Here is a 24,878-nt window from a genome sequence, read left to right on the forward strand (position 1 = left end):
AATAATAGGACACAAGAAATAACATAGAAAACTAAAGACTTAGCAACATGAACCCAACCAAAAACTGCGGGTGATCCCAGGTGCTCCGAAATGGTAAGCATGTAGACCCTGCTCCACATGTGGCACCCGTCGTGTTGCTCATGTTATAACAACCTTCTAATTAAAGGATATGTTTTCTATCTTTGCCATATAGTTTTTTTTCTATTTCACCTTGATATCTCCCCTTCTTTAGTTTTGACAGATCTGAATTAAACTTAAGAAACATTATGTTTAAAACGACCAAGGAATTTTTTACGTTCAACAGTTCTAATGCTTTTGGCAATGAAAAGGGATTGCTTACTAACTTAGTAACTAAGTATAGGCTATCGACTGATACGGTTATGCGTTTGACGAACACAGTTGTCTGACAAATATGTTTGTTGATGGATGTTTATGATTGAACCAATATTCCAAATTGTAAAACATACTGTAGATTAAACAACCACTGACGAGGTCATGACTTTGGAAAGCGTTAAACTAGTTTTAATAGATGTTAACCCTCCTTTTAAATTCCAATCGATTGAATAACAAAAAGTACACTTTTATAACTTTGAAGAACTAGGACTATAAAGTGTCTGTATCTGCGTCGATCCAGTCGTGTGACGGACAATACATGGTTTTGTTATGCTGTTTTTATGTGCTGTCCTAGGTTGTTTTACGTGTTCGGTTTTATTCTGTGAATTGTCAGTACTTTGATGTTAACATGAAAATCTATTTTATGGTAATTTTTATAAATTTATTGTTTGCAATAGTATGAATTATTCTAAATACTAAGGATTTTCTTATACCAGGCATAGGTAGCCTTAGCCGCATGTGGATCATCAATGCTCTTCAATTTTGTGCTTGTTTGGCTTTCTTACTATTTTGATCTGAGCGTCACGGATGAGTCTTATGTAGACGAAACGCGCTTCTGAGTATTACAATATAAGACTGGTATCTTTGATAAAAAGTAAAATCACAAAAATACTGAACTTAGAGGAAAATCAATGCGGAAAGTCTATAATCATGGACATGATAAACATGGCAAAATCAATAACAAAACGCATCAAAAACGAATGAACAAGAACTGTCATATTCCTGACTTGGTACAGGCATTTTCAAATGTAGAAAATGATGGATTAAACTGTTTTACAAATGGATTAACTATCAGCATGAAAATGGATTAACTATCAGCATGTCGAAATGTATTTTTGTATTGTTTATTTGTGTATTTCTCTGTCCTGAATGTTCTTGCATTTATTTGTACAGTAGTCCTTTCATGCAATGTTGTCATTTAAGTGTCATATTTAACATTGCCATAAAAACGCGAGGTTTGGCTAGCCACAAAACCAGATTTAACCCACAATTTATTCTTAAAATGTCCTGTACCAATTAAAAAAGGAGGAAGCCTAATAACCTGAAAAAATTAAACGTCCGAATATATCAGCCTATGAAACAAATTGAAATTAACAACATTGTACGCTGGAAATTTGGAATTAAAATTTTATACCAAATTCATGTATTTAGTTTTGATGTTATATAAAGGCAACAGTAGTATACCGGTGTTCAAACTCATAAATCCATGGACAAAAACAAAATCGGGGTAACAAACTAAAACTGACGGAAACGCATAAATATAAGAGGAGAACAACGACACAACACTACAATGTAACTAACACACACAGAAACGGACCAAGCATCAGACAAAATCCCACGAGAATAACAAATATAACATCAAAACCAAATACATGAATTCGGGATAGACAAGTACCGTGACACGTCTTATCGCAATGTCAATTCACACTCAAAAATTAAGAGAAAACAAACGACGCAACGTTAAATTGTAACACACACAGAAACGAACTATAATATAACAATGGCCATAATCGTGACTTGGTACAGGACATTTTTAAAGGAAAAAATGGTGGGTTGAACCTGGTTTTGTGGCATGCCAATATTTGTTATTCTCTTCGGATTTTGTCAAAAAGCTTAGTTCGTTTCTGTTTGTGTTACATTTTAATGATGTGTCGTTGTTCTCCTCTTATATTTAATGCGTTTGCCTCAGTTTTAGTTTGTAATCTGGATTTGTTTTTATTCTATCGATTTATGAGTTTTGAACAGCGGCATACTACTGTTGCCTTTATTTACAATATATTATCATCGACTCATTTCTTTTTTATTCTTGAAGTTATATCAATTACATTACAAGACAACAATACATTTTATAGAATAGAAATTTATTGAGAATTACAACATTGTCTCGCAAATGAATGAATGTTTTTCGGAACATGAGACGTCACCCCATTCATAATTACTCTCTGGATACTGCATCAGTAAACAGTCCTGGTTATCTCCCACATTGTTTGGTTGTCCTACGTGCCAATTTGTGTAATTCAAAGATTCAGGGTAGCCGGAAGCAGTCCATTCGTATCTGTTTTCAGAATCATAATCGTTTCCATTAATGAAAAATCCATGTTGTCCTGCAGCTGTTAAACCTTTAAAAACACAAAACACATTTGTAAATCGGTTTCATTTAAGAACAGTTAAAGAACAAAACACATTGTTAATATGTTATTCAAATATATTGTTGATATGAATTTGTCTTTTAAGTTTTCATTTCAATACTAGTTACGAATAATTTGTTTTCATTCAATTTTACAAAATTATATTGCGTAAAAAGACAGATGTTAATAGCATATTATTTATATTACTTTCCAGATTGTGACATTGAGGTAGGATTCAACACGATTGTGAAATTGAGGTAGGATTCAACCCGATTGTGACATTGAGGTAGGATTCAACCCGATTGTGACATTGAGGTAGGATTCAACCCGATTGTGACATTGAGGTAGGATTCAACCCGATTGTGACATTGAGGTAGGATTCACATGCCGATTGTGACATGGAGGTAGGATTCACATGCCGGGTGATATATGCATAAAAGGAGACGCGTACACTATCTTGCTCTCTTTAGAGTCCATGCGATTTCCTTACGGTTTGTATGTTATCTCGATTTGTTTTATTAGTTTATTTGTGAGATTGCAACATATTATAAAAATTCAGTTTGTAAGAGCTTTACTATTGCCAAGGTTGCAACAGTCGCGAGTAAAGGTTATAACAGATAAATGCCAACAATGATTTCATTGAAAGTTAAAATTGTGCCCTCCTGCCGGTCGACTTATTTTGTACTCATATTTATATTTTAAGCACATACCACACAAAATCTTGCAAATTTCTTTGAATTCACTTTCAGATATATTGATGCTATTCTGTCCCTCAATAATCTATGTTTCGTTGGATGCATTTCAAATATCCAAGAGCAATATTCTAAGAAGCTAATAGGTCCGTTTCATATGCTTATCTTTTTGTCTATTTTGTTTCTTATCTTAATTCGTCTTCTTAACATATTTATGAGGATTGAACATCATCAAACTACCATTGACTTAATTTATATATTTTACTCTAAAAATCGTTGGTTCGATTGAACCGAATATATGTCAATCAAAAGAAAATGCAAAGTTTTGAAATCGGCATCAAAAGCGTATATTTCACACCGATAAAATATATATTTGAATGAATAAAAAAAGATTTTAGATAATACTTACTGACATCTGACTGAATAAGTTTAACCAAATAATTTTGTTCAGCAGGATCTACTACAGTAGCCAAGTTGGAATGGATGTTTTCTCTCTTACATGTCTCTACAGCATCATACCAAGTTGCTGCAGTACCATGGAATGTATAGTATGATGTTTGGCTGCCTATCGTACGTACAAATGCTCCTGCTGGATATTTAGGTACATCTGTGGGATATACAATTATTTGTCAGTTTAAGAGCAATAAATACCCTTATGATAACAGAAGTGTATTCAAAATCTGAACATTTTTCCAATTAAAAACTCAATTGTAACTTGAAGTTGAAGAACCCAGTATGTGAAGGATAAAGTTTGAATCTCTTTTCGGAATTTAAAAATAAAAAGAAAAGAACCTAATTAAAATAGCGAATAAAAAGGTTGGAAATTATTATGGTTCAGAACGTTTGATTTAACTTTTAAGTGTATGTATTATTAATGCATTACTGTATATATCAACTCTTACTTTGGCATGTTGTATTATAAACATATACATCATCAACAGCAATATTTCCATACTGGTTATGGTTTTCATAATGATATTGTCCACCGCTGTATCTGTGTATGTGGTATGCATCATGTGTTGCCTCAAATACTACCTGAAAGGAACATACATCATATTTTCGAATTGTTTCTTAAACAACAAACACAACATCCTTCGTTTATCCTTGTCCTTGTGTGTTTTTAAATAGTTTGTGGATAGTTTTTTCGTACCACATATGCTTTATTAATATTCAGCAAACACATCCCCACATACTATACAAATTAAACAATCACCAATTGCACTCCATAAGAATATTTACTAAGCATTTCTCAAAATGGGCCTTATTTTGAAGAGTAACTGAAAAAAGGGTGATCTTCTAAATTGAAGAATTGTCTGCTCATCAAATGATACCGATAAATACTGACATTTCTTCGTTTGGTTGTAATTATCTGCAACAACCAATTCACTATATATTATATTCGCATACATGTATTTTTCAAAGGATGATAGAAACTTGCATTTGACCATTATCTATTTTATTCGTTGAACTCTATTTAATGCTTTATTGAGACTATCATATTCAAAACAATTAATAACTTGTTTTAATATATCATTTACTTACTACAACTAGATTTCAGTATCCCTAAACAAACCTGAAACATGTCAGCTGTGTATTCTTTGTTAAGGGAAATCTCTGCCATGTGCCACTGATTGTCAACATTACCAGTATGTGTAAATACAGGGTATCCCAAACCTCCATGAACCTAGAAAATATTTTCATCTCGTGTAAGTTAACGCATCGTTGTAAATATAATGAAATGTGTTGCGACTGTCATACAAGTGAGAGGTTTATTGGTATAAAACCAGGTTCAATCCACCATTTGTACATTTGAAAATACTTGTACCAAGTCAGGAATATGACAGTTGTCCATTCGTTTGATGCGTCTTATCATTTGATTAGGGACTTTCCGTATTGAATTTTCCTCGGTATTTCAGTATTTTTGTGATTCTACTTTTTTTGAAAATATATATAATTTGAAAGCTTAATAACCATGATAACATTCCGCAGCTTTTATCAAAATCGATTTGGTTACATTGGAGTTAATAACTCACTGTCTCTGTAAAATATGAAAGCCAATGATTCAGAAGTACCAACCAAGCTACATGTATATGCCCAAAAGGAGACCTATATATAAAACAGCCAAATGCATCTGCTAGTTTACTGTGTCATCCATAAGTTTAAAAGCACATACATTATAGTAATACCTGTGCATAAACGTTGAGTGTTTTGACATCTTTTCCATACATTGTGTACCAGAATCGAACACAGTAGTTTGGAGCTGGGTTGAAGGTTGGCGATATTAGTCTTGATGTTGTTCTACCCGTACTTGAATGTACTGGTGATGTAGCTCGCAGAGCCATATAGTAACCTTCAAATATATTTTTATAATAAAGAGAAAGTTTCGACATTATTATGTTTGATTTTCATGTGTTGCTTTCGCGCCTTAAATAAAATCAAAACACTCAAAGAATAAAAAACCTCCACTCCCCCTTTTATGTAAGATATGCACCAAACATTATTTCTTGTTAAAAGTTGTTTCAACTTCTCCAAATGCCTTATTTTCTGAAAATGCATTGTAAGTGTTGCATAATAAAGAGATAAAACAGTGTTAAACGAAATTCTCTGCTTTCAAAAATTTCCCTTACGAAAGAGATTTTACTTTGAAATCATTTCACAGACAGCGAATAACGACAGACTCTTAATAACATGCTCTTTGCTTGAAACAAGCATGTAAAGAATGTGTCAATTAATAATATGTCTGGAAGGCCTCAATACTCCAATAATCTGGGACAAAGACATAATTTAGAAAATTAGTCCAAAGCCTTTTAAGCATTTATTGAATAAATTATCGTTAATACCAAAAATAAAAAGTTTTTTGTACGTGTAACATGTGTAAGACATCCACTAATAATTGACAAATTTATAGATCACTAGATCAATTCAGTATTTGAACGCACTCAAATAAAAGTTTGATATGAAACAAGAATGTGTCCATAGTACACGGATGCCCCACTCGCACTATGATTTTCTATGTTCAGTGGACCGTGAAATTTGGATCTTTAATTTGGAATTAAAATTAGAAAGATCATATCATAGGGAACATGTGTACTAAGTTTCAAGTTGATGTAACTTTAACTTCATCAAAAACTACCTTGACCCAAAACTTTAACCTGAACTTTGCACTATCATTTTCTATGTTCAGTGGACCATGAAAAAGTCCACAAAACAGAATACATTTAAATTAGTAATGCAAACCCTGTAAAAATTCGGAGGTGAACTTAAATATATTGGGCAGTCAAAGTTATGTTATGTACAGAGAGTAACTGTGTGCCATACTTAGCGCAAAATTTTCTCGAAATTGTCAATTTCTTAATCAATTTCGACTGCGTTACTCAGGTTTTGAAAAGATCCAGTTGTCCTGTGATAAAATCTGATTTTGAAAATCATAAATACCATAATTATTGCCGTAGGTATGATCCCGTTTAGGTCCTGTTTGACTTTCTTCCGTGTGACGCCGGTCCCAGTTCGTATCGTCGTGATGGTCTTGTGAGAAATGACAAAGATCAGTTGACTGGAATCCACAATAAAACGTGGTAAAATCTTGGTGTATAGCTTCAAATACAGAAAAAGATGATATGGATGATTAATTGAATCACTGGTTTTAGATTTTTTTTACAATATAATAGGCAATTCAGAAGAATACAGTAGGTTACTTCGGAATTGAAGTAAACACATTGATACATCATGTATATGAAGTTATTGGTTAATTTGCTACAAATCACATACTGAATAGATCTTAAACGTGTGCAAATCTATATTTCAAATTGTGGCTTAGGATTAAAAAAAAAAGTAAATATTTATTGTTATAATTGAATTTAACAACTGCAACTGATCATAATAAATGAACCAAAAGAGCAAAAAATATATATATAGGTCAATGTGCTTGTTTTCAAGATATTAGCCATTGGAATTTGGCGGGAACATGTTCTCTCTTGATTTTTCATAGCTTTATCATTGACAAGTCTAAGATTATCAAAAACTATTAAAAAATAACAAAGATTCTATAAGACTTTTACAGATGGCTTATAATTATACATGTAAAAGATTTATAAAGAGAAAAATGGGGATCAAAGGTAATTTTTTTAAGGCATTCAAATGGATAAAACCAGAGGATTCCGAATATCTGACAAAATTCCAAAGCATGACAAGCAAACATCCTTAATGTCAATAAAATTACAGTTAGGATATAAATGATAAAATAATTGTTAGATTACCTAATTAATCATTTGTTAATTAATTGATTTTGAATGGATTGGTGGCTGAATGCATGCAAGTCTAAATAAGATGAATGATTATGATGATGAGAAGGAGGATGATTGCTTGAATGCTGAATAGAAATTTGATTGATTGAACGTACATAAATATACATGGTAATGAGACAAAGTATCTAGTTTTATACCCCCGAAAAAAAAACATACCTGCGTTTGTTGAAACTGGTGTTCCCAGTGCTGTCTGACACATGGTTAAATCTCTAGTATTAGTGGCAAGCTTCTGTCGTAGACCTGTTAGTTCTGAGGTTGCACTTTTTAAAACAGAGTTTAGGTGATCCTTTGTTTGATTAAGTTGAGACTCCATCGAATTTAAAGTATTGTTCAGCCTGTTACCCTTTTGATTTTCATTTTGGAGTTTAGAATCGGTTGCACTTAATTCAGTTGTAGCATTATTTATATATTGGTTCAATTCAATCATTAGTTGTTTTAGGTTACTTTCAGTGTTTTTCATCGTGTTCATTTTAGTGGATAATCTTGAAATATCATCGCAAGTACAAGACCCGGTAATGTGGCCACCAGACCCATGTATGGAGGTTGATGTTACAGAATCACATTGCCCTTGATGTCCTATCTTCATATCATAAGTGCACTGTCCATTTTTTAAATTACACTGTGTTTTTCCATTTTGAATCATTGGCAAAACCATAAAAGTGTACATCCAAATTTTACAACCTAACATTTTCTCTTAATTGTTCTATCAGTAATATAAGTGTATATCACTACAATAAGGACATAGTTGATTTAGACACACGATAAGAAACTTATTGTTAGGTCACGAATTTATCAATGTACAGGGTCAGATTGCAATTGATTTCATTTTAAGATCGAAACACCCATGTTCTGAAACTTATTGTTGATTACAGGATTAAAATATTGTACGCCAGACGCACGTTTCGTCTACAAAATACTCACTATTGACGCTAGAGTAAATAAAGTGAAACGGGCAAAGAAGTATAAATTTAAAGTTCATTGAAGACCTAAAGTTCCTGAAGGTTTTGTCAAGTACAGCTATGGGCACACCGTTATAAATATCCTTTTATTGGAATTTATTTTAAGTAAACACGAATATTTTTTTATACGATTATGTATTTTTTTTTTTTTTTTTTTTTTTACATTAGGTGTAATACCACCAAATTATAGTACGTCGCATGCGGTTACATATGGAAAAAGGTCGACCAAAAATATTCCCTTGAATTTGACAGTTATAAGAAATCAATCCTACAATTCATTGCAGTAAAACATTCTGGGTCATAAACATTGATGTTTCTAAGCACCATTATTTTTTTAATTTTGTGCTTCTATATAATATTTTGGAAACTTAAGGTTACGTCGTTCCTAAGCTTGTACTCAAATAAATAGAGGTGAAGATTTGATTGATTAACTTCCAGTGATGGTTATTTTCTTATATGCAATGAAATGTTATGTGAATGTTTTTCGGTAGTACTGGACAGGATGAAACTTTACTCATGCTAAGTATTTCTTTATACTCAAACGCGCGATTCTACATCAGAGTTAATTTAAATCTAACCATTCGGTTCCAATACTTAAAATCTTTCAATCCTTTTTGGATGGATTTGACATACATAAATAAAATGCAAAAATAAGTAAAAATGATTGAGGTTGTTAAATTTGATATACGCTTTTTTTGTGCTTCTTTGTTAGATATTTGTTTGTGTTTATTGTGATTAAGATTATAATACAATGTTAACTGCTGTCCCTATTTTCGACATTTATACCTTCTTATGTCTGTTTGTTTTGTTCATGCATCCTTGTCAATATAGTGGAATTTGTTGCGACTGTCATACAAGTGAGAGGTTTAGCGCTATAAAACCAGGCGCAATCCACCATTTTCTACATAAGAAAATGTCTGTTCAATGTCAGGATTATCACAGTTGTTATCCATTCGTTTGATGACTTTGAGCTATCGATTTTGCCATTTGATTAGGGACCTTCGTTTGAATTTTCCTTGGAGTTCAGTATTTTTGTGATTTTACTTTTTATTTGAAACAACCTGGCTTAGTATTTGTTCCATTATAATAATAAAAAATAAAAATAATAACTGATCTAAGATATTAAAGTGTTGTCAAACCTAAAACGATTCCAGTTCATATAACTTATTACTTTCAGTGTTAGACTGGGGACTTTTTAAAAAGAAAATGTCATGGTATGGACGGGCCGTCGAAAAATAATGAGAACGGTAGTGTCTAAAAAATCAGCGTTGTATAACAAAAAAAAACTCTCCTCATACCTGAAACATTTCTTGCGAGTAGAAGTCATAGTCCGACTATCACTTTAGATATTACATGTTTTAGAAAACAAAGAATACCTAGTGCAACAATAAAACAATATTGAGTATTAATCAGTCACAATCTTGGCAAAACAAAATATTACCGAGGAAACAGACAATAACATGTAAACAAATGCAGAAGACGAAAAGATGAGTCAGGAATCACACTACAATACGGGGTTTATTCATTTACTTCTTGGTTACACAAGAAGCATATTTCATGTTGATCGTTATATTCGTAAATTCGCTGATTTGCATGAATAAGTAGGGAAAATAACACTGTGATTTCGACACATGAAAAGATATTTGTATTAATACACAATGTAATATGTGACAGAGAACTTCAGTAAGCATAAGGTGTCTGTAAACTTTAAAAGATGACTTTAATTTACCATGCATGAACAACGATTTGTTCACTATGTTCTTTATTTTGCCCTTTTAATTTTTTTTTATTCGAGCGTCACTGATGAGTCTTTTGTACACAAAAAGTGCGTCTGGCGCCAATACAAATTTCAATACTGGTATCTATGAGGAGTTTATTCAGTTGTAGACCTAAGATATATTAAATATCAATTCTTGCATTTAGCTATGTATTTATTTGTTCTTTATCATTATGCTAAAATGCAAATTCAATTCATTCATCTGGTTTTGATTTGTCTTTACTAAATTATTTTTTGTTTTCGTGTCTATTTTTCCGTACTCATCATTTTTTTTGTAAGTTTGTATTTTAATGGAATATGGACTACTTTTTCGAATATAGATTTAAATCCCAAAAGGACTTTCCACATTTGATAGATAAACCCATACTAAAGAATGTGTGTTCCGAAATCTTGTAATCAGTTATAACTGTTGAGGAGGGAAATGTGAATGTTACCTGCATCAAGTCAGGAATATGACAGTTGTTCCATTCGTTTGATGTGTTTGAGCTTTTGCTTTTGTCATTTGAAAAGGGACTCTCCGTTTTAAATTTCATTGCAGTGAGGTATTTTTAATAAATTAATTTTCAAATTCTATTTTGATAAATGCCACCTTATTTACAAATAGCAAAGGTTGGTTCATAAATTCCTCTGAAAGTATACTATTTATAATGATTTAAGAAGTTTTAACATCATTTTTGAATGGGTAAAAAACCTTACGAAATCAGCTGTTTCGGAAAGACATTTCATTGATATTACTATTCATATTTCCATGGCTATTTTTGAACCTTGTCAGAATGGAGAACTAAAGAAGAAATCAAACTGACATGATCTAGCGTTTATTTCATTAATATCAAGGCATCATTGTTTCACAGATAAATGGGTGCTTCTCTGTACAGGACACGTCTCCCCATTTATAATTATCTGCAGGATATTCCATCAGAAGACAGTCTTGGATATTTCCAACATTGTTAGGTTGACCTTGATGGAAGTTGGTATAATTAACAATTTCCGGATATCCGGTATTTGTCCATTTGAAATTATTTTCAGAATCCACATCGTTTCCATTTAGGTAAAACCCATTCTGGCCAGCAATAGTCAATTCTAAAAACAAATCTCTAAATATTTTATACTTGCTAGATGTTTAACATTTGTTTTGGAAGAAAATCAATACAATATTAGTTAAAGTCTTTGTAATGACATCTGATATAAATATACATAGTGTTGTTATTTTTAGGCATATTGTATTAGCTCAAAAATACAATGATATTATGTAATTTAGGATCATTACAACTTTTCAATTAAGGTACACTTATCCATTTTACAATAATAGGAATAAAATAGAAAGCGCGAGGTTTTGCTAGCATCCAAACCAGGTTCAACCCACCATTTTATTTTAATATGTCCTCAACCAAATCTAGAAAAAAGGCAGTTGTTATCTTATAGTTCGTTTCTATGTATGTTGCATTGTCCTTTGTTTTTTGTTGCACTTCAGTGTTTCTGTTGTTTCGCTGTTTCCCTCTTATAGTTGATGTATTTCCCTCGGTTTTAGTTTGTACCCGGATTTTTTTCTCACAATAGCTTTATGACTTTTGAACAGCGGTATACTACAGTTGACTTTATCATAGGAAACTTTGAATTATCTTAGAAACGTCGACTGTGCACCATTGACTCCGATTATGGAATAGACGACAAACGTCATATTACGAAAAAATGGCTTACTTTATGTCATATTGCATTAGAAAATTGTCATCGTTAACTTTAGATTTGACAGTTGCAAATATTCGTTTACTGTACATGTTACGGTCTCCTATATAATAACATATATGAAAGTTACTACTTTACACCATCCTGATATCGTACGGACAAAATGCGATTCTTACATAAGATAATTTTCTTACAAGGATTGTGAGATAACAAGCATTTTTTGTAAACTACATCATTCCCTTTTCTGTATCCGTGCTGATCGTTTCGGCTTCCATCTGAATCTTTCAAAGACTCTGTCGAAAACACTTATTTTGATACAGATAGTCTTTTAAGTTTCTATATGCAAATGTTGACTTAATTGGAAAAAAAACAAATAGATGAAAAAGTTAATTAGAACATAAATGAAATTTTTACTCGAGCTATCATACATTGTACGTACCCAAGTTAGAGTTGATAAAATTTACGAGGAATAATTGTTCTGAAGCACTTTGTATGGCAGCCAGACTTGAACGGGGATTTGCCTTCCTACATGTTACCTGTGCATCATACCAGGTAGCAGGTGTTTTATGGAAGGTATAATATGTTGTTTCATTACCCACTCTGCGTAACAAAGAATCTGCAGGAACAGCTGGAAGACCTGAAATGATACAGTTAACAAAAAGAAATCACCAACGTTACCACGCTTTTATTCTATTATACCAGACTTAAGACTCGTCAGTGGCACAAAGAACAAAAAAGACCAACAATAAAGTAACAGAAAGTTACATCCATTTCCATTAGTGTAGTTTATCTATTTCGTGTTAATGTAGTTACTAGTAATGTAATTAATTAAGCGCTTTTTTGGAAGAAATTACTCTCATTTAATGTCAAATTAATGATAACATGTTAATTTGAACTGAACTTTAGTGGATAGTTGTCTTATTGGCAATCATACAGTATCTATTTGTTCTATATATATTATACAACAAATTAATTAGTACAGAATAATATCTATGTTAAATTAGTACTTACTGTTACAGGTGGTATTATAGATGTAAAAATCATCTATTGCGATATTACCATCATCATTATAATAAATATAGGTATAATGGGAATTGGTATAACGGTGTACTTTATATGCATGGTACGAGCCCTCGAATGTTATCTGTAGAACAAAGACAAAAACATAATAAGATATACAAAGTATACCTAGTATAATAAACTTAATATCCGTTAAATTCATACATTCGCAAACTTTTTAAAAGACGTTTACTAAAAAGTCGCACGACAAAAGAGTAATGAAAACACCTGTGAAATTAGTTGTATATTCTACTCATGCTATATTACTCACGGCAAAACGTTCATATTTAGATCAAAGATTAGGTACCCTTGTGTTGATTCAATGCTAAATATATGGAAATTTTAAAGAAAATCCACAGCCTTTCCTCTTGCACTCTCATATTTGGCAATTCGATGCTTGATAGATATATGGTTATTGCATGCAGTGCTAGCAATGATTTCCTTAAAACAAGTTTATTACTTAATATATTAATTAAAAAAAATATAAATATGGACCAATTCAAGTACACCTTTAAGGGTGTGCTCGACTCTAGTGACTCAGCACGATGTGTTTTGGAATTAAAAGGTTGTTGATGACTTTTTGTATTTAAGTCTGTGGATTTTCTACAAAAATCTTGGTTTTATTTTCACAAAAGTCTCTTTTACTACAAAATGCAATTCAACTATAAATGACATGCTTTCCACCATGTTTCCCCTTGGTATATGTACAACATGGTCATTCTCTATTATTCATTATCTTTGCTGTTTTGATACTATTACAGTTTGAAAATTTCGTAATTGGCAGGCCACAGAAGAGGTCATGAACCTAAGATTTATGACTGTATGGTGATAAAGGGTTCTAACCTGAAGATAAATATTATACCTTGCAAACTATGTATATTTTGATTTCCGAATGATCATCTTGTTTTTATATCTTGTTGGCACAATTTTTTAGAATTTTGGATCCTCAATGCTCTTCAACTTTGTACTTATTTGGCTTTATAAATATTTTGATATGAGCGTCACTGATGAGTCTTATGTAGACGAAACGCGCGTCTGGCTTACTAAATTATAATCCTGGTACCTTTGATAACAATTTAATACTTCGAACAAAACGAATTATATGAGAACAATAGGGAAAGAATATCGATCTCGTTTTCATGCTCTAAGATCGATATCAAACTTTTTGAACTATATTTAGTCCACACAATTGAATAACACACAATAACAATGAAAACGAATCAAGTTACCAAGATAATGAAACGTGCGATTTAGCTATTAAAATTTGACATTACCTGAAAAGAAGATTTCGTATATTCAGGTCCAATATCAATTTGGGCAAAATGCCAATAGGGATCAACATTTCCAGTACGTGTGTATATTGGATAACCTCTTCCTCCATTTACCTAAAATTTTAAAAGGCACTTATTTGAATTTATCTTCAAAAACAAAAATGAACAATGACAGGTCAGGCTTTTAAACGTCAACATCAGATTTCTGTTGTACTTATATTTCCGATTTTGCATGTTCAATGATAGCAGGGTCAATAACGACATTTGACCCTTAATGCAGATAGTGTGCCCTAATTAACTTCCGGTATACCTGTCAATCCAAAACAATGAACACAATACAGGAAACAAAGATTACTGCAAACTAGATTGAATTAAACAGCAATGATTTTAAATATGTGAATTGGAAAGTATGAACTTATAACCTAAAACTTAAATGATTTTGGCATTTTATTGTTTAAGTATGAGGATTTTTCTGAGTAACAACTGAGTAAAATGGTGATTTCAAAAGTAACTCTTTGGTCAACAAATGACAAATAAGCTCGTCAAAGGTATCAGGATAGGTTAACAAATTAATGTACCTTTGCATATACATTAAGAGTATCAACATCTTTTCCAAACATAGTATACCAGAAACGAAGACAATAGTTTGATGCTGGTTTGAATGTTGGAGACGTTATACGACTTATCGTTTTACCAGCACTGGACTTAGGAGTGTTGATGGTCTTCAATGCCATATAATAACCTGTCAATATAAACTCTTCATTAATATTTTTCTTGATGGATGGATTAATGTTTAACATCTACTTGTAAATATTACATACATTCATGTTTATGCTAAATCGAAACTACTGTTAACGTGCTAGTTCTCAGAGGAATATATTTGTCTAAAAGAAATACCACGTCATCAAAGGAATTGACTAGACATGACGCCTTGTGAAATACTAATACATTTTTATTTTTGCGTTTTTATTTTTTTCAATAATACCATGTTTGATTTAGCTTATACGCTTGCTTTCTTCCTAAGTATTTCGACATTTTTTTTTTATAATATCAATGAGTAAAATGATACGAACCATATCCATTTCCATATGAGTGATCCGTCTTTGGACCAGATTGTGACGAAATTGATGACGACTGTCGAGTCCAATCAGTGTTGTCGTCACGGTCTTGTGTAAATCTACAGAGGTCAGTCTGCTGGAAACTGCAGTAAAACGTTGTGAAATCCGCCACAGATGCTGAAACAAAAACAAATCACGATATGTTGGTGGCATGTATAGAGCTAATAATGGTTTATATATACATGTATATATATTTGGTGTAGCGATTAGTGACTTTTGTTTGTTTAGTTGTAAAGATGCCTCTTTAATGATAAAAAAACCATTTCGGTTCGTGAATATTATAAAAAAATAATCATTTCTTAAAAAAAATTACTAACCTTTCTGAGATGTCTGCGTCACACCCATAGACACCTGACATGTCGCCAATTCGCCGGTTGTATTTTTCAGCTTTTCTCGCAAGCCTTTAATTTCTGTTGATGCAGTTTGTAATATTCTAGTCACTTCTTCATTGGTTCTATTCAAAATGTCTTCCTTACTATGTAGTTTATCTAATATGTCTAGATATTTCTGATTCTCGCCATCTGGCTGACCTTGGAAGGAACTTGTCTTTGGCGAAACGTTTTTCAGCTGGTTTTTGAAATCTGTCATAGATTTTTGTAGTTTGTCAACACGAGTTTGAAGATTGTTTAGGTCAACTGATGCCTTAGTGACGTCATTACACGTACATGCCCCACTAAGATCCCGAACTTCAGGTTCTGGATTAATGTTGACTCCTTGACAACTTTCTACGCTTCCAAGTTGCACATTATAGATACATTTTCCGTTATAAAAACTGCATCCTGGAGTAAATTGTTGTCCATAAGTTTCACATAGAATACAAATAACAAATGCCCAAATTCGATTTGATATTACCATGTTGATTGTTTATGACACGTTTGTCCTTACCAATACTTGTATGTCTCCTTATCTAATCTAGATAAGGTTAGTGTGAGACACTTTATTTATATTTCAACAAAATCATAGATCATAACAATCAACGTACTAGATGATATAATGTTTTTTATATTGTTTCAATACTAGTATATCGCTACTTTAATTTTTTTTTTAAATAATTTGATATTTTGGCAAAACGATTCAGAACAGTTAATAAAGGAGAGATCTTTGTCACGGACATTGAAAAAAAGATACATTTAAGTAAATCAAAGACGATGAAACAAATAGATATTTTGAATTCACTAGTTTTGGTACTCGTGTTCCGAGGATAAACATGTACCGACCCAACCGGTATTCGTATTAGTTCTGAAAGTATTCCCAATACACGATCTGTTTTTTCTCTTAACATACCGCATTAGATTATAAGATTGAGTTCAACTATCAACTATACTACAACAACAAAAGATTTTTTTTTTGAAATGACAATTAGTTACGAAAGATCGGCACAATTTGTGAATAGAATACGAAATATTTATATTTTATCTGGGAAGACGTTTTATATTTTTTTGTAATGCGTTTTATGTTTTGTAGTGTATGTATGTCCTATTACTGGCAATTCATGCGTCTTTTGCTGTTGATAGGGGGTCTCATTGGGGGGTTCCGATCCCGGATCCCGCTTACTGTTTTGACAGATTCCCGTATCCCGCTTACACTATGTACGTAAGCAATTCTCATTTTTTTGTCATTTCCCGGGTCCCGCTAGACCTCATTTCCCGTTTTCACGACACAATAATTTGACTTTCCCGTGTCACGCTTACCAAAAATCGGCAATCCCGCATCACGCTTAGACCCCAATGAGACCCACTTGATACTGAGCACTATTATGGTTCATCAAAAGAAAGGTATTATGAGCGCAGCAAATTCAGTATGTTGCGTAAATAGACAAGGCTTTAAGCTTACTTTCTTGTCACAATTAAAACTACTAGTAAGTTGACTTTCTAAAACTACTACAACACAAACGAAGTGATTTTGTCTAACATGTACTCATATTTTCTCTTGTATGTAATTATACTGTACAACTAAGCAAACTAAACCAAAAACAATAGTTTAGTATCATGGTAAATATAAATATACATGTATCTATAAACTGCAAAGATAGAAAAAGTAAAAGAACAAAAATACCAAACTCTGAGGAAAATTCTAAACAGAAAGTCTCTAAGCAGTACCATGTCCATGTAGTTTTTGTGGATTCAATTCATTTATTTTCATTTAACACAGTTACATCATTTGCGACAAAATAATGCATGTGTGACATCGCTCAGTTAATGCGGTTTTCTGGTATAAAATTAATATATATATATACATTGTTTAAAAACACGCAACATGCAAAGTTTAGAAAGGCTTCCAATGTTCTTTTTCCAATGTCAAGTCTGCACTCTTGAGCAGCTTGTTTCACTTGGTAATGGCAAATAGTTAACACTAACAAATTGTCACAACAGCTGAATATGTATAGTTCATCCAGTCAGCATGTTATCTGAATGTTTTTTTAACTTCACGTTTTTGCGATTTTCGTGTTCCTTTTCAATGTTATCTGTTGTTTCTCCCACACTAGCGTTAGCTTCCTGTTTAAAGTCTAATAAATTGAAATGTAATTTGGACATATACATGCTAACTTGAAAAAGATTCCCCTTAGATGCCTGGGCTACTGGTGAGATACGTCTCTTGTAAGGCTGTTCTTGACATCCAAACTTGCAGGTTGCTATGACAACAATGATGATAACAGATAGAATACCAAAAATAACAAGCCCTAGTAAGGACGTTCTTTCCTCTAAACTAAATTCTTCTGTTGAATTACTCATAATCTGGAAAATTATAAAAAAGAAAGTGGATTGCAAATTGAAGAAGGATTTACAGGAACATATTGTATTTTAGATAAGCGATAATTAAGAGTCGTATTCGCTCACCTGCCAGTAATGTCAACCCTTTTCACATATTTTGCTTTCCGTACGAAAATAAAATGCTTATTTTCATAAGTTTATATCGAATGTTCATTTCTAATTGATAACAATTTTAATAAACAGTAAATTGACAGTTTCACTTTCGAATTCATATGTAAAGATTGTCTTTATATAAAAAAAAAATAAAGAGGTGCGGTTGTATTGCCGTTGCAGGAAGACCAAATGGTTAGGGTGTAACCAACTGCAGATCAACGTTTGAACTCAAATCATTTCAAAAAGTATGATTATAAGGAGATCTGCTATACTCAGTTGCTACCTGTCTAATATAGATTTCACGATGATACATTGTTATGCTTAATTGGTCGAACATCGTCATTTGTTGGTAATTACACATAATTGGAGTACATTGGTAATTGTGTCATAATTGACATTATAATCAATTCAATCTGTATTGCAGATCAATTAACATATTGCCGTTCCTATTTATGTTTGATAATTTTTTGAAATAAGATAGGCAAATGAATAAAAATTGATTTGAAATCATGATTTAATACAATATCTCTTATACCGTCCACACTATGGTTTCAATTGTTCTAGTAATGTCCTTATTTCTATATTGATGTTCAATTGGTAATGTTTACCGTTTTAATAGTAGGTTAAACCTGATTTAATAGCTAGTTTAACCTCCCACTTGTAAGACAGTTGTTTATAGTTCCGTTGTATTGACAAAATTGTCAAATATATCATAAGTTTATGAAGCGGGAGTGAACACAGTTAATATAGCACATGGATATTTGGGCGGTTGCGCTAAAAATATTTAAAAAAGAACTATTTAATTTTATGTTTTCAATATGTATTAATTCTGGTTTGCATGTTCTTATCCTTATGGTTTTGAAATTGTTATGTTTACCACCCATTATCAATACGCAGTTAGTTTTACACTACTCGCATTACTGAACATGTTCATAAATAAAACCATCATATATATAACGGTTCTAAAGCAGGTAACCTTTATACTTAAACATCACAACTCATTCTTTTTAGCGTAAATATTTTGTCGAAATATGTCTACACTGAAATATTGACTTATATTGTATTAACACAGATGTAGTAATAATGATGAAACAAAAGATGCCATATTTATGATAATTGTGTATTGATTGACGTTATGGATGTTTTTATTCTTTAACATTACATATACAATACAATTAGAGAATACTTAGACTTACGGTTTAAATCAAACATTCCTGATTGTAACTCAAAATAGGCATCGCCAGAACTAAAAATTATAAAAAATACACAACGAATGAAATATCAATTATAAAATATTTATAACGCGATTGATTTTCTATACTATACTTGTATTAAGTTACATAAAATTCGCTAAAGGAGAAATTTAACATTACCCCTCAATCATTGGTACGCCAGTAACACAATCGATTCAAGCAATATGTTGATCTTCCTCATCTTGTTTGTAAGTAAGAAACACACAAATAGAAAATTCCAATAACAAAACTGTTAGTAAATTGTATGTACTTCAAATGGGTTAGTAGTTACTAAATAACAATTATTCCCGTTTTGTAGACGAAAAGCGCGTCTGGCGTATCAAAATTATAAGCCTGGTACCTTTAATAACTATTTACACCACTGTGTCGATGCCACTGCTAGTGGACGTTTCGACCCCGAGGGTATCACCAGCCCAGTAGTCAGCACGTCGGTGTTCGCATGAATATTAATTATACGGTCATTTTTTTATAAATTGATTGAAAAAGTAAGAATTATTCGAAATACTAAGAATTTTTTTTATCCCAGGCATAGATTACCGTATTTACAATGAGTAGCAAAAGTCTTCTTATGTTCAACGTTTTTCCCTAGGTTTGTGCTTGTATTTTTCGGGTAACTGATCGTCTATATGTCTTTCAAACAGCCCAATGAATTTTAAAACATTATAACTGATCATTTGAATACTGATCCTATTTAAAAAAACAAAAAACTATGTATGGTCTATATTGTACATTTTAAAGTCTTAATTAAGGTAAAGGACATTCTTATTTCTTAACCTTTGGACTCAGTCCAACGTAGTGACCTTGAAAATACTAAATGAATACCACAGTAAAATTTTGAAATGACATCTTCTTTTATTGCTGTTAAATATTTCTCACTATTTCCATTTATTAATCTTATCGTATTGCTCACTCTTTAGTTTTTTGTGTTTTGTTTTGTGTACTTTTGTTTGTGGTTTGATCTTTTCTTTTTAGCCATGACGTTGGCAGTTTATTTTTTAACTTATGAGCTTACAAATCAGACTATCCGACCAGATGAACTATCATTAAAAGTTACCGTATCTATGACACTGCAAGTATAGATTGGATATTGATTTTAATCATTGTTAAATCAATTACAATAGTGGTTATCATTTAGTTAATATACATTCCTTAAAGATCTTAACAATAGCCAAATGTACATTGTTTTATCAGTGAACTAAATCATACTTGTACACCTGTTAAAATAGATACGAAGTGTTATTCCAAACTCTGTTTATAAATACGTTTTTGTAAATGCTAATTTAGACTTTTGATAATTGACGACAAATACAAACCAATGCCATAAATATTATTTTGGTTTACATTTGGAACTTATCACACAAATATGCAATGAACCGTATATATCAAAGATATTCGTATCTATATTTGTGGCTTATTCCCTAAAGTTGATCAACTACATATGATCAAGTGATATACGCAGATAATATTGCTATTTTAATCTTAAAAAGTTAGATGTCTTCAATTTAAAATTACAGATGCATTACGTTATTCGTTTCTTTAATAGATTTAAACAGATCAACTACCAACTCAAACGAGCAGGAAAAAACCCCAACAAAATCAACACAAAACTTTCTAGTTTTATAGAAAGTAATGATTTGTTTTACACGTTAATGTTGCAATAATTACAATTAACACTTTTATATTGTTGTAAATGTTTAGCATATCACCTATACAACATATTTTATAATTGGCATATGTATCGGTAGGTATTATTGTTGCCTTTCCGAAGGATGTATATTCTAGTATTGCAAATTATGAATACAAACGAACTTTAAAAAAAATATATATATTAAGATCTTACAAATCTTTTATTTTTGGATATTTTATCTGTACAAATGTACATAGTTATCAAAGGTAAAAAGTAAAATCACAAAAATACTGAACTTAGAGGAAGATCAATTGGGAAAGTCCATAATCACATGGCAAAATCAAATAACAAAACGCATCAAAAACGAATGGACAAGAACTGTCATATTCCTGACTTGGTACAGGCATTTTCAAATGTAGAAAATGGTGGATTACACCTGGTTCTATAGCGCTAATCCTCTCACTTTAATGACAGTCTCATCAATTTCCAATATTTTTACATTGATGCGTTAAATAAACAGACACAATAAATAAAATAGTCAAAATATGGGTACATCAGTCATCATCGTTTAACAATTTTAAAAGGAACAATTTAACAGAACACAAAAACATCTACTATCTACGAACACATTTATTGATTTGAGTGTCTGACGTCAGAAAATTTTATACGTCACATAAATTTGTCGTTCAATGTGCGTACAAACAATTTTAAAATTTTCAGGGAAATGTTAGCATACAGGGTTAAAAAATCAAAAGTATGTTAGAAAAATTTAAGAAATAGACCGAGATTTAAATTAGTCCAAAAGTTATATATAGAATTTATAAGAATCCAAAAATAGTTAATTCCACTACGCGATTGAATGATTTTGACGTTTGTGGTTCAACGTATATTGTAATTCATAATAGAAATATATCATAATGACATATAATAGAACAATATCATATTGACGGGATCTTTTAAAGTACAGAGTCACGTTATAAGAACAAAAGAAATACAAAAAGTCGCAAATACAAAACAAACCACAAAAAAATGAAAGCCAATACAAACACATTGACGAGATGTATAAGTACCGAGCCACGTGAAACGGATATCACATGAAACCATTCAACAGTAAAAGTAATATTAATAATAGAACAAAGACAAATGAAAGAACTATAAAACACGTTGTTAAGATGATAAACAACATCAGTACGCAGAATCTATACATCAAGACCATCGTGTATTATTTGAGAAGTTGATACGGAATATTTATCAACAAGGTCATGGTACCTTCCGATGAACTTTTTTTAGAAAAAGAACGAGACGTTCTTTGACATACCCCTGTTTCATCAACTTTCTACACAGACACTGATGACGTTTTACAAAGTCTGAGTAGGAGCTGCAAGCTCTTGAATATCGAATAAGTTGGGAAATATATATCCCATATGCTGGTGAAGTTGGTATATTGCTACTAAGGTGGGGGAAATTTATAATTTCAAAATTAAAATCGTCTCGTTTGTCATAGATTCTGGTACTGAGATGACTGTGTAAGTCAAATTCGAGATACAAGTCTAAAAATGAGGCGGAGGAAGCCGTGTCTGTTGTTTCTTTAATCTCTAGTTCTGGGGGATACATTAATGGAACCCAATCAAAAAAGTTCGGATTGTTTATGGAAAGAACATCATCAATATATCTGAAAGTGAAATTAAATAATCTGGCTTCTTTGATTCTCTTGTTTTTTACAAGTATCTGGAGGAACTCCGATTCATATGAAAATAAGAAGAGGTCGTCAAGAAGAGGCGCACAGTTTGTTCCCATAGGAATGCCGACAATTTGTTGGAAAAGTCTACCTCCAAACTCAACAAATATGTTGTCGATAAGAAACTCCAGCATACTGACCACTTGTTCTTCTGTGTAGCATATTTTACCTTTTTGTTTGTCACTATTTACGAAATATGCCTTATGAAATCCCAAAGTAATAAATTTATAGCGTATGCTACCATTTTAAATGATCCTTTTTGACATCCACTAAATCTTTTTGGTGATGTCCAACGCAAATCGAAGTAAAGTTATATCGTCTTCTCTTTTGACCAATAAATGTTAGGAATATTTTCATTTAAAGATTCCCTTTTTCAAAAGTTATTGAGAATTCATAAATGACATATTAGCCATAAATGAAACACAATTAGTAAAAAGTTTTCCGGCATTGAAAATTTCTGATTTATTTTTCTATATTTTTGATGATGTCTTTCGAAAATTTAAAATCCGTTTTTAAAAAAGAATAAAAGGGTTAGACTATAATGGCCATTTCAAAGGTAGGCTTTATGATAAAAAGATTAGGTACTGATCACCAACATGAGGACAAATATGTCTCTGATATGAGAAACTTGTTATGATAAAAACAAATTGTTTGTGGTGAATCCCACTGAACAAAAATAATTGTATATGTACTAACCTTGTCTTCGTGATCCTCTCATCTCAACCTAATAATTTAACATGAAATAGCTTTAAATTATCGTTAGGATACAAACATATAAACAAATCTATGCAGTGAAGATATTATACAATATAACTATGAAGTACCATAAATATATCTGACGTCAACCTCTTGAACTTTATATTATTGTGTTGGAGCCTGTAATCAAGTAGTTGTCATTGGTTCGGGTCTGTCATATATATTTTTCGTATATAATATTGTATGAATAAGGCCGTTAGTTTTTCATTTAAATTTCGCTGTCGGAGCCTTTTAAGCTTAACAATTTTCATGGGATTTTTTCATTATGAAAGTTGCACAGTGACCTATACATGTTTTTATCTCCGTCATTTGAACTGTAATGAAAAATTGTCAAATTTGCCAATATACCGCTTCTTTTTATATTTTGGGAAAACGTGAGAGAGAGAAAAACAAACTGGTAATACCGGAGGCCAAAACCTAGGGAAGATGCTTTGATAAAAAATATTATACTTTATTAAATTCCATTCGTCTTTCTTTCAACGTATCACGACCCTGTTGGTATTTATCAGAAACACAAGACAAATTCTGTTAGAATTATATGACCTGCTAGTCTTGTGACCTAATTTGTGCTTTTTTTATGGTAGCAATACCTGTGATGGTGTTTCAAAATATTCTACGGGATTATTAGGGATTTGGGATTACTATTTAAATATACTTGTACTTTTATATTCGTGATTAAGAAGTGTTTTGAAAGCGTTGAATATCCAATTGAACAGGTTTACATCAGACCTTGATAAACATTTAGAACCATGTGTTCTTATTTGCTCTCATGGAATATCAATAAATAAAGGCAACAGTAGTATACCGCTGTTCAAAACTCATAAATCCATGGACAAAAAACAAAATCGGGATAACAAACTAAATCCGAGGGAAACGCATTAAATATAAGAGGAGAACAACGACATAACACTAAAATGTAACACACATAGACAAAATCCCACGAGAATAATATATATAACATCAAGACCATATACATGAATTTGGGATAGACAAGTACCGTGACACGTCTTATCGCAATGTGAATTTACACTCAAAAATAAGAGAAAACAAACGACACAACGTTATAATGTAATACACACAGAAACGAACTATAATATAACAATGACCATATTCCTGACTTGGTACAGGGCATTTTTAAAGGAAAAAATGGTGGGGAACCTGGTTTTGTGGCATGCCAAACCTCGCACTTTTATGGTCATGTGAAATATAACATCAAAATGACAACACAGGACTACAATATAAATAAATTGGAGAC

General features: G+C 31.8%; 2 protein-coding genes and 1 long non-coding RNA gene across 3 annotated transcripts; all 3 read right to left on the reverse strand.

Annotated features, from left to right (window-relative positions):
* Window positions 1-2,238: 2,238 nt before the first annotated feature.
* On the reverse strand, window positions 2,239-8,268 carry LOC139485536 (uncharacterized). Its single transcript, XM_071270085.1, has 7 exons — window positions 7,675-8,268; window positions 6,650-6,808; window positions 5,401-5,564; window positions 4,788-4,898; window positions 4,117-4,249; window positions 3,624-3,821; window positions 2,239-2,513 (listed from the first exon to the last, which is right to left on the reverse strand). Exons 1-7 carry the CDS (start codon window positions 8,204-8,206, stop codon window positions 2,266-2,268), a joined length of 1,545 nt encoding a protein of 514 aa, XP_071126186.1. The 5' UTR covers window positions 8,207-8,268; the 3' UTR covers window positions 2,239-2,265.
* A 2,785-nt stretch (window positions 8,269-11,053) lies between these two features.
* On the reverse strand, window positions 11,054-16,241 carry LOC139484083 (uncharacterized). The gene is made up of 7 exons (XM_071267808.1): window positions 15,703-16,241; window positions 15,341-15,502; window positions 14,846-15,009; window positions 14,271-14,381; window positions 12,949-13,081; window positions 12,377-12,574; window positions 11,054-11,334 (listed from the first exon to the last, which is right to left on the reverse strand). The coding sequence occupies exons 1-7, from the start codon at window positions 16,238-16,240 to the stop codon at window positions 11,084-11,086; spliced, it is 1,557 nt and encodes a 518-aa protein (XP_071123909.1). The 5' UTR covers window position 16,241; the 3' UTR covers window positions 11,054-11,083.
* Window positions 16,242-17,359: 1,118 nt separating this feature from the next.
* On the reverse strand, window positions 17,360-23,762 carry LOC139485537 (uncharacterized). The gene is made up of 3 exons (XR_011655339.1): window positions 23,564-23,762; window positions 19,446-19,495; window positions 17,360-18,120 (listed from the first exon to the last, which is right to left on the reverse strand). It is a non-coding gene; the product is annotated as an uncharacterized lncRNA (long non-coding RNA).
* Window positions 23,763-24,878: the final 1,116 nt, after the last annotated feature.

This window comes from Mytilus edulis, chromosome 8 (genome assembly GCF_963676685.1).
Source record: "Mytilus edulis chromosome 8, xbMytEdul2.2, whole genome shotgun sequence".
Classification (NCBI taxonomy): Eukaryota; Metazoa; Mollusca; class Bivalvia; order Mytilida; family Mytilidae; genus Mytilus; species Mytilus edulis.

Coding starts and splice junctions, on each gene's coding strand:
- LOC139484083 (XM_071267808.1), bottom strand. CDS start 16,240: ATGGTAATATCAAATCGAATTTGGGCATTTGTTATTTGTATTCTATGT. Junction 15,503..15,702: donor GACGCAGACATCTCAGAAAG/GTTAGTAATTTT, acceptor TTTTTGTTTCAG/CATCTGTGGCGGATTTCACA. Junction 11,335..12,376: donor TTTTATCAACTCTAACTTGG/GTACGTACAATG, acceptor ATTTGTTTTTAG/AATTGACTATTGCTGGCCAG.
- LOC139485536 (XM_071270085.1), bottom strand. CDS start 8,206: ATGTTAGGTTGTAAAATTTGGATGTACACTTTTATGGTTTTGCCAATG. Junction 5,565..6,649: donor TACCTACGGCAATAATTATG/GTATTTATGATT, acceptor ATATATTTGAAG/GTTACTATATGGCTCTGCGA. Junction 4,899..5,400: donor CACTCAACGTTTATGCACAG/GTATTACTATAA, acceptor AATATTTTCTAG/GTTCATGGAGGTTTGGGATA.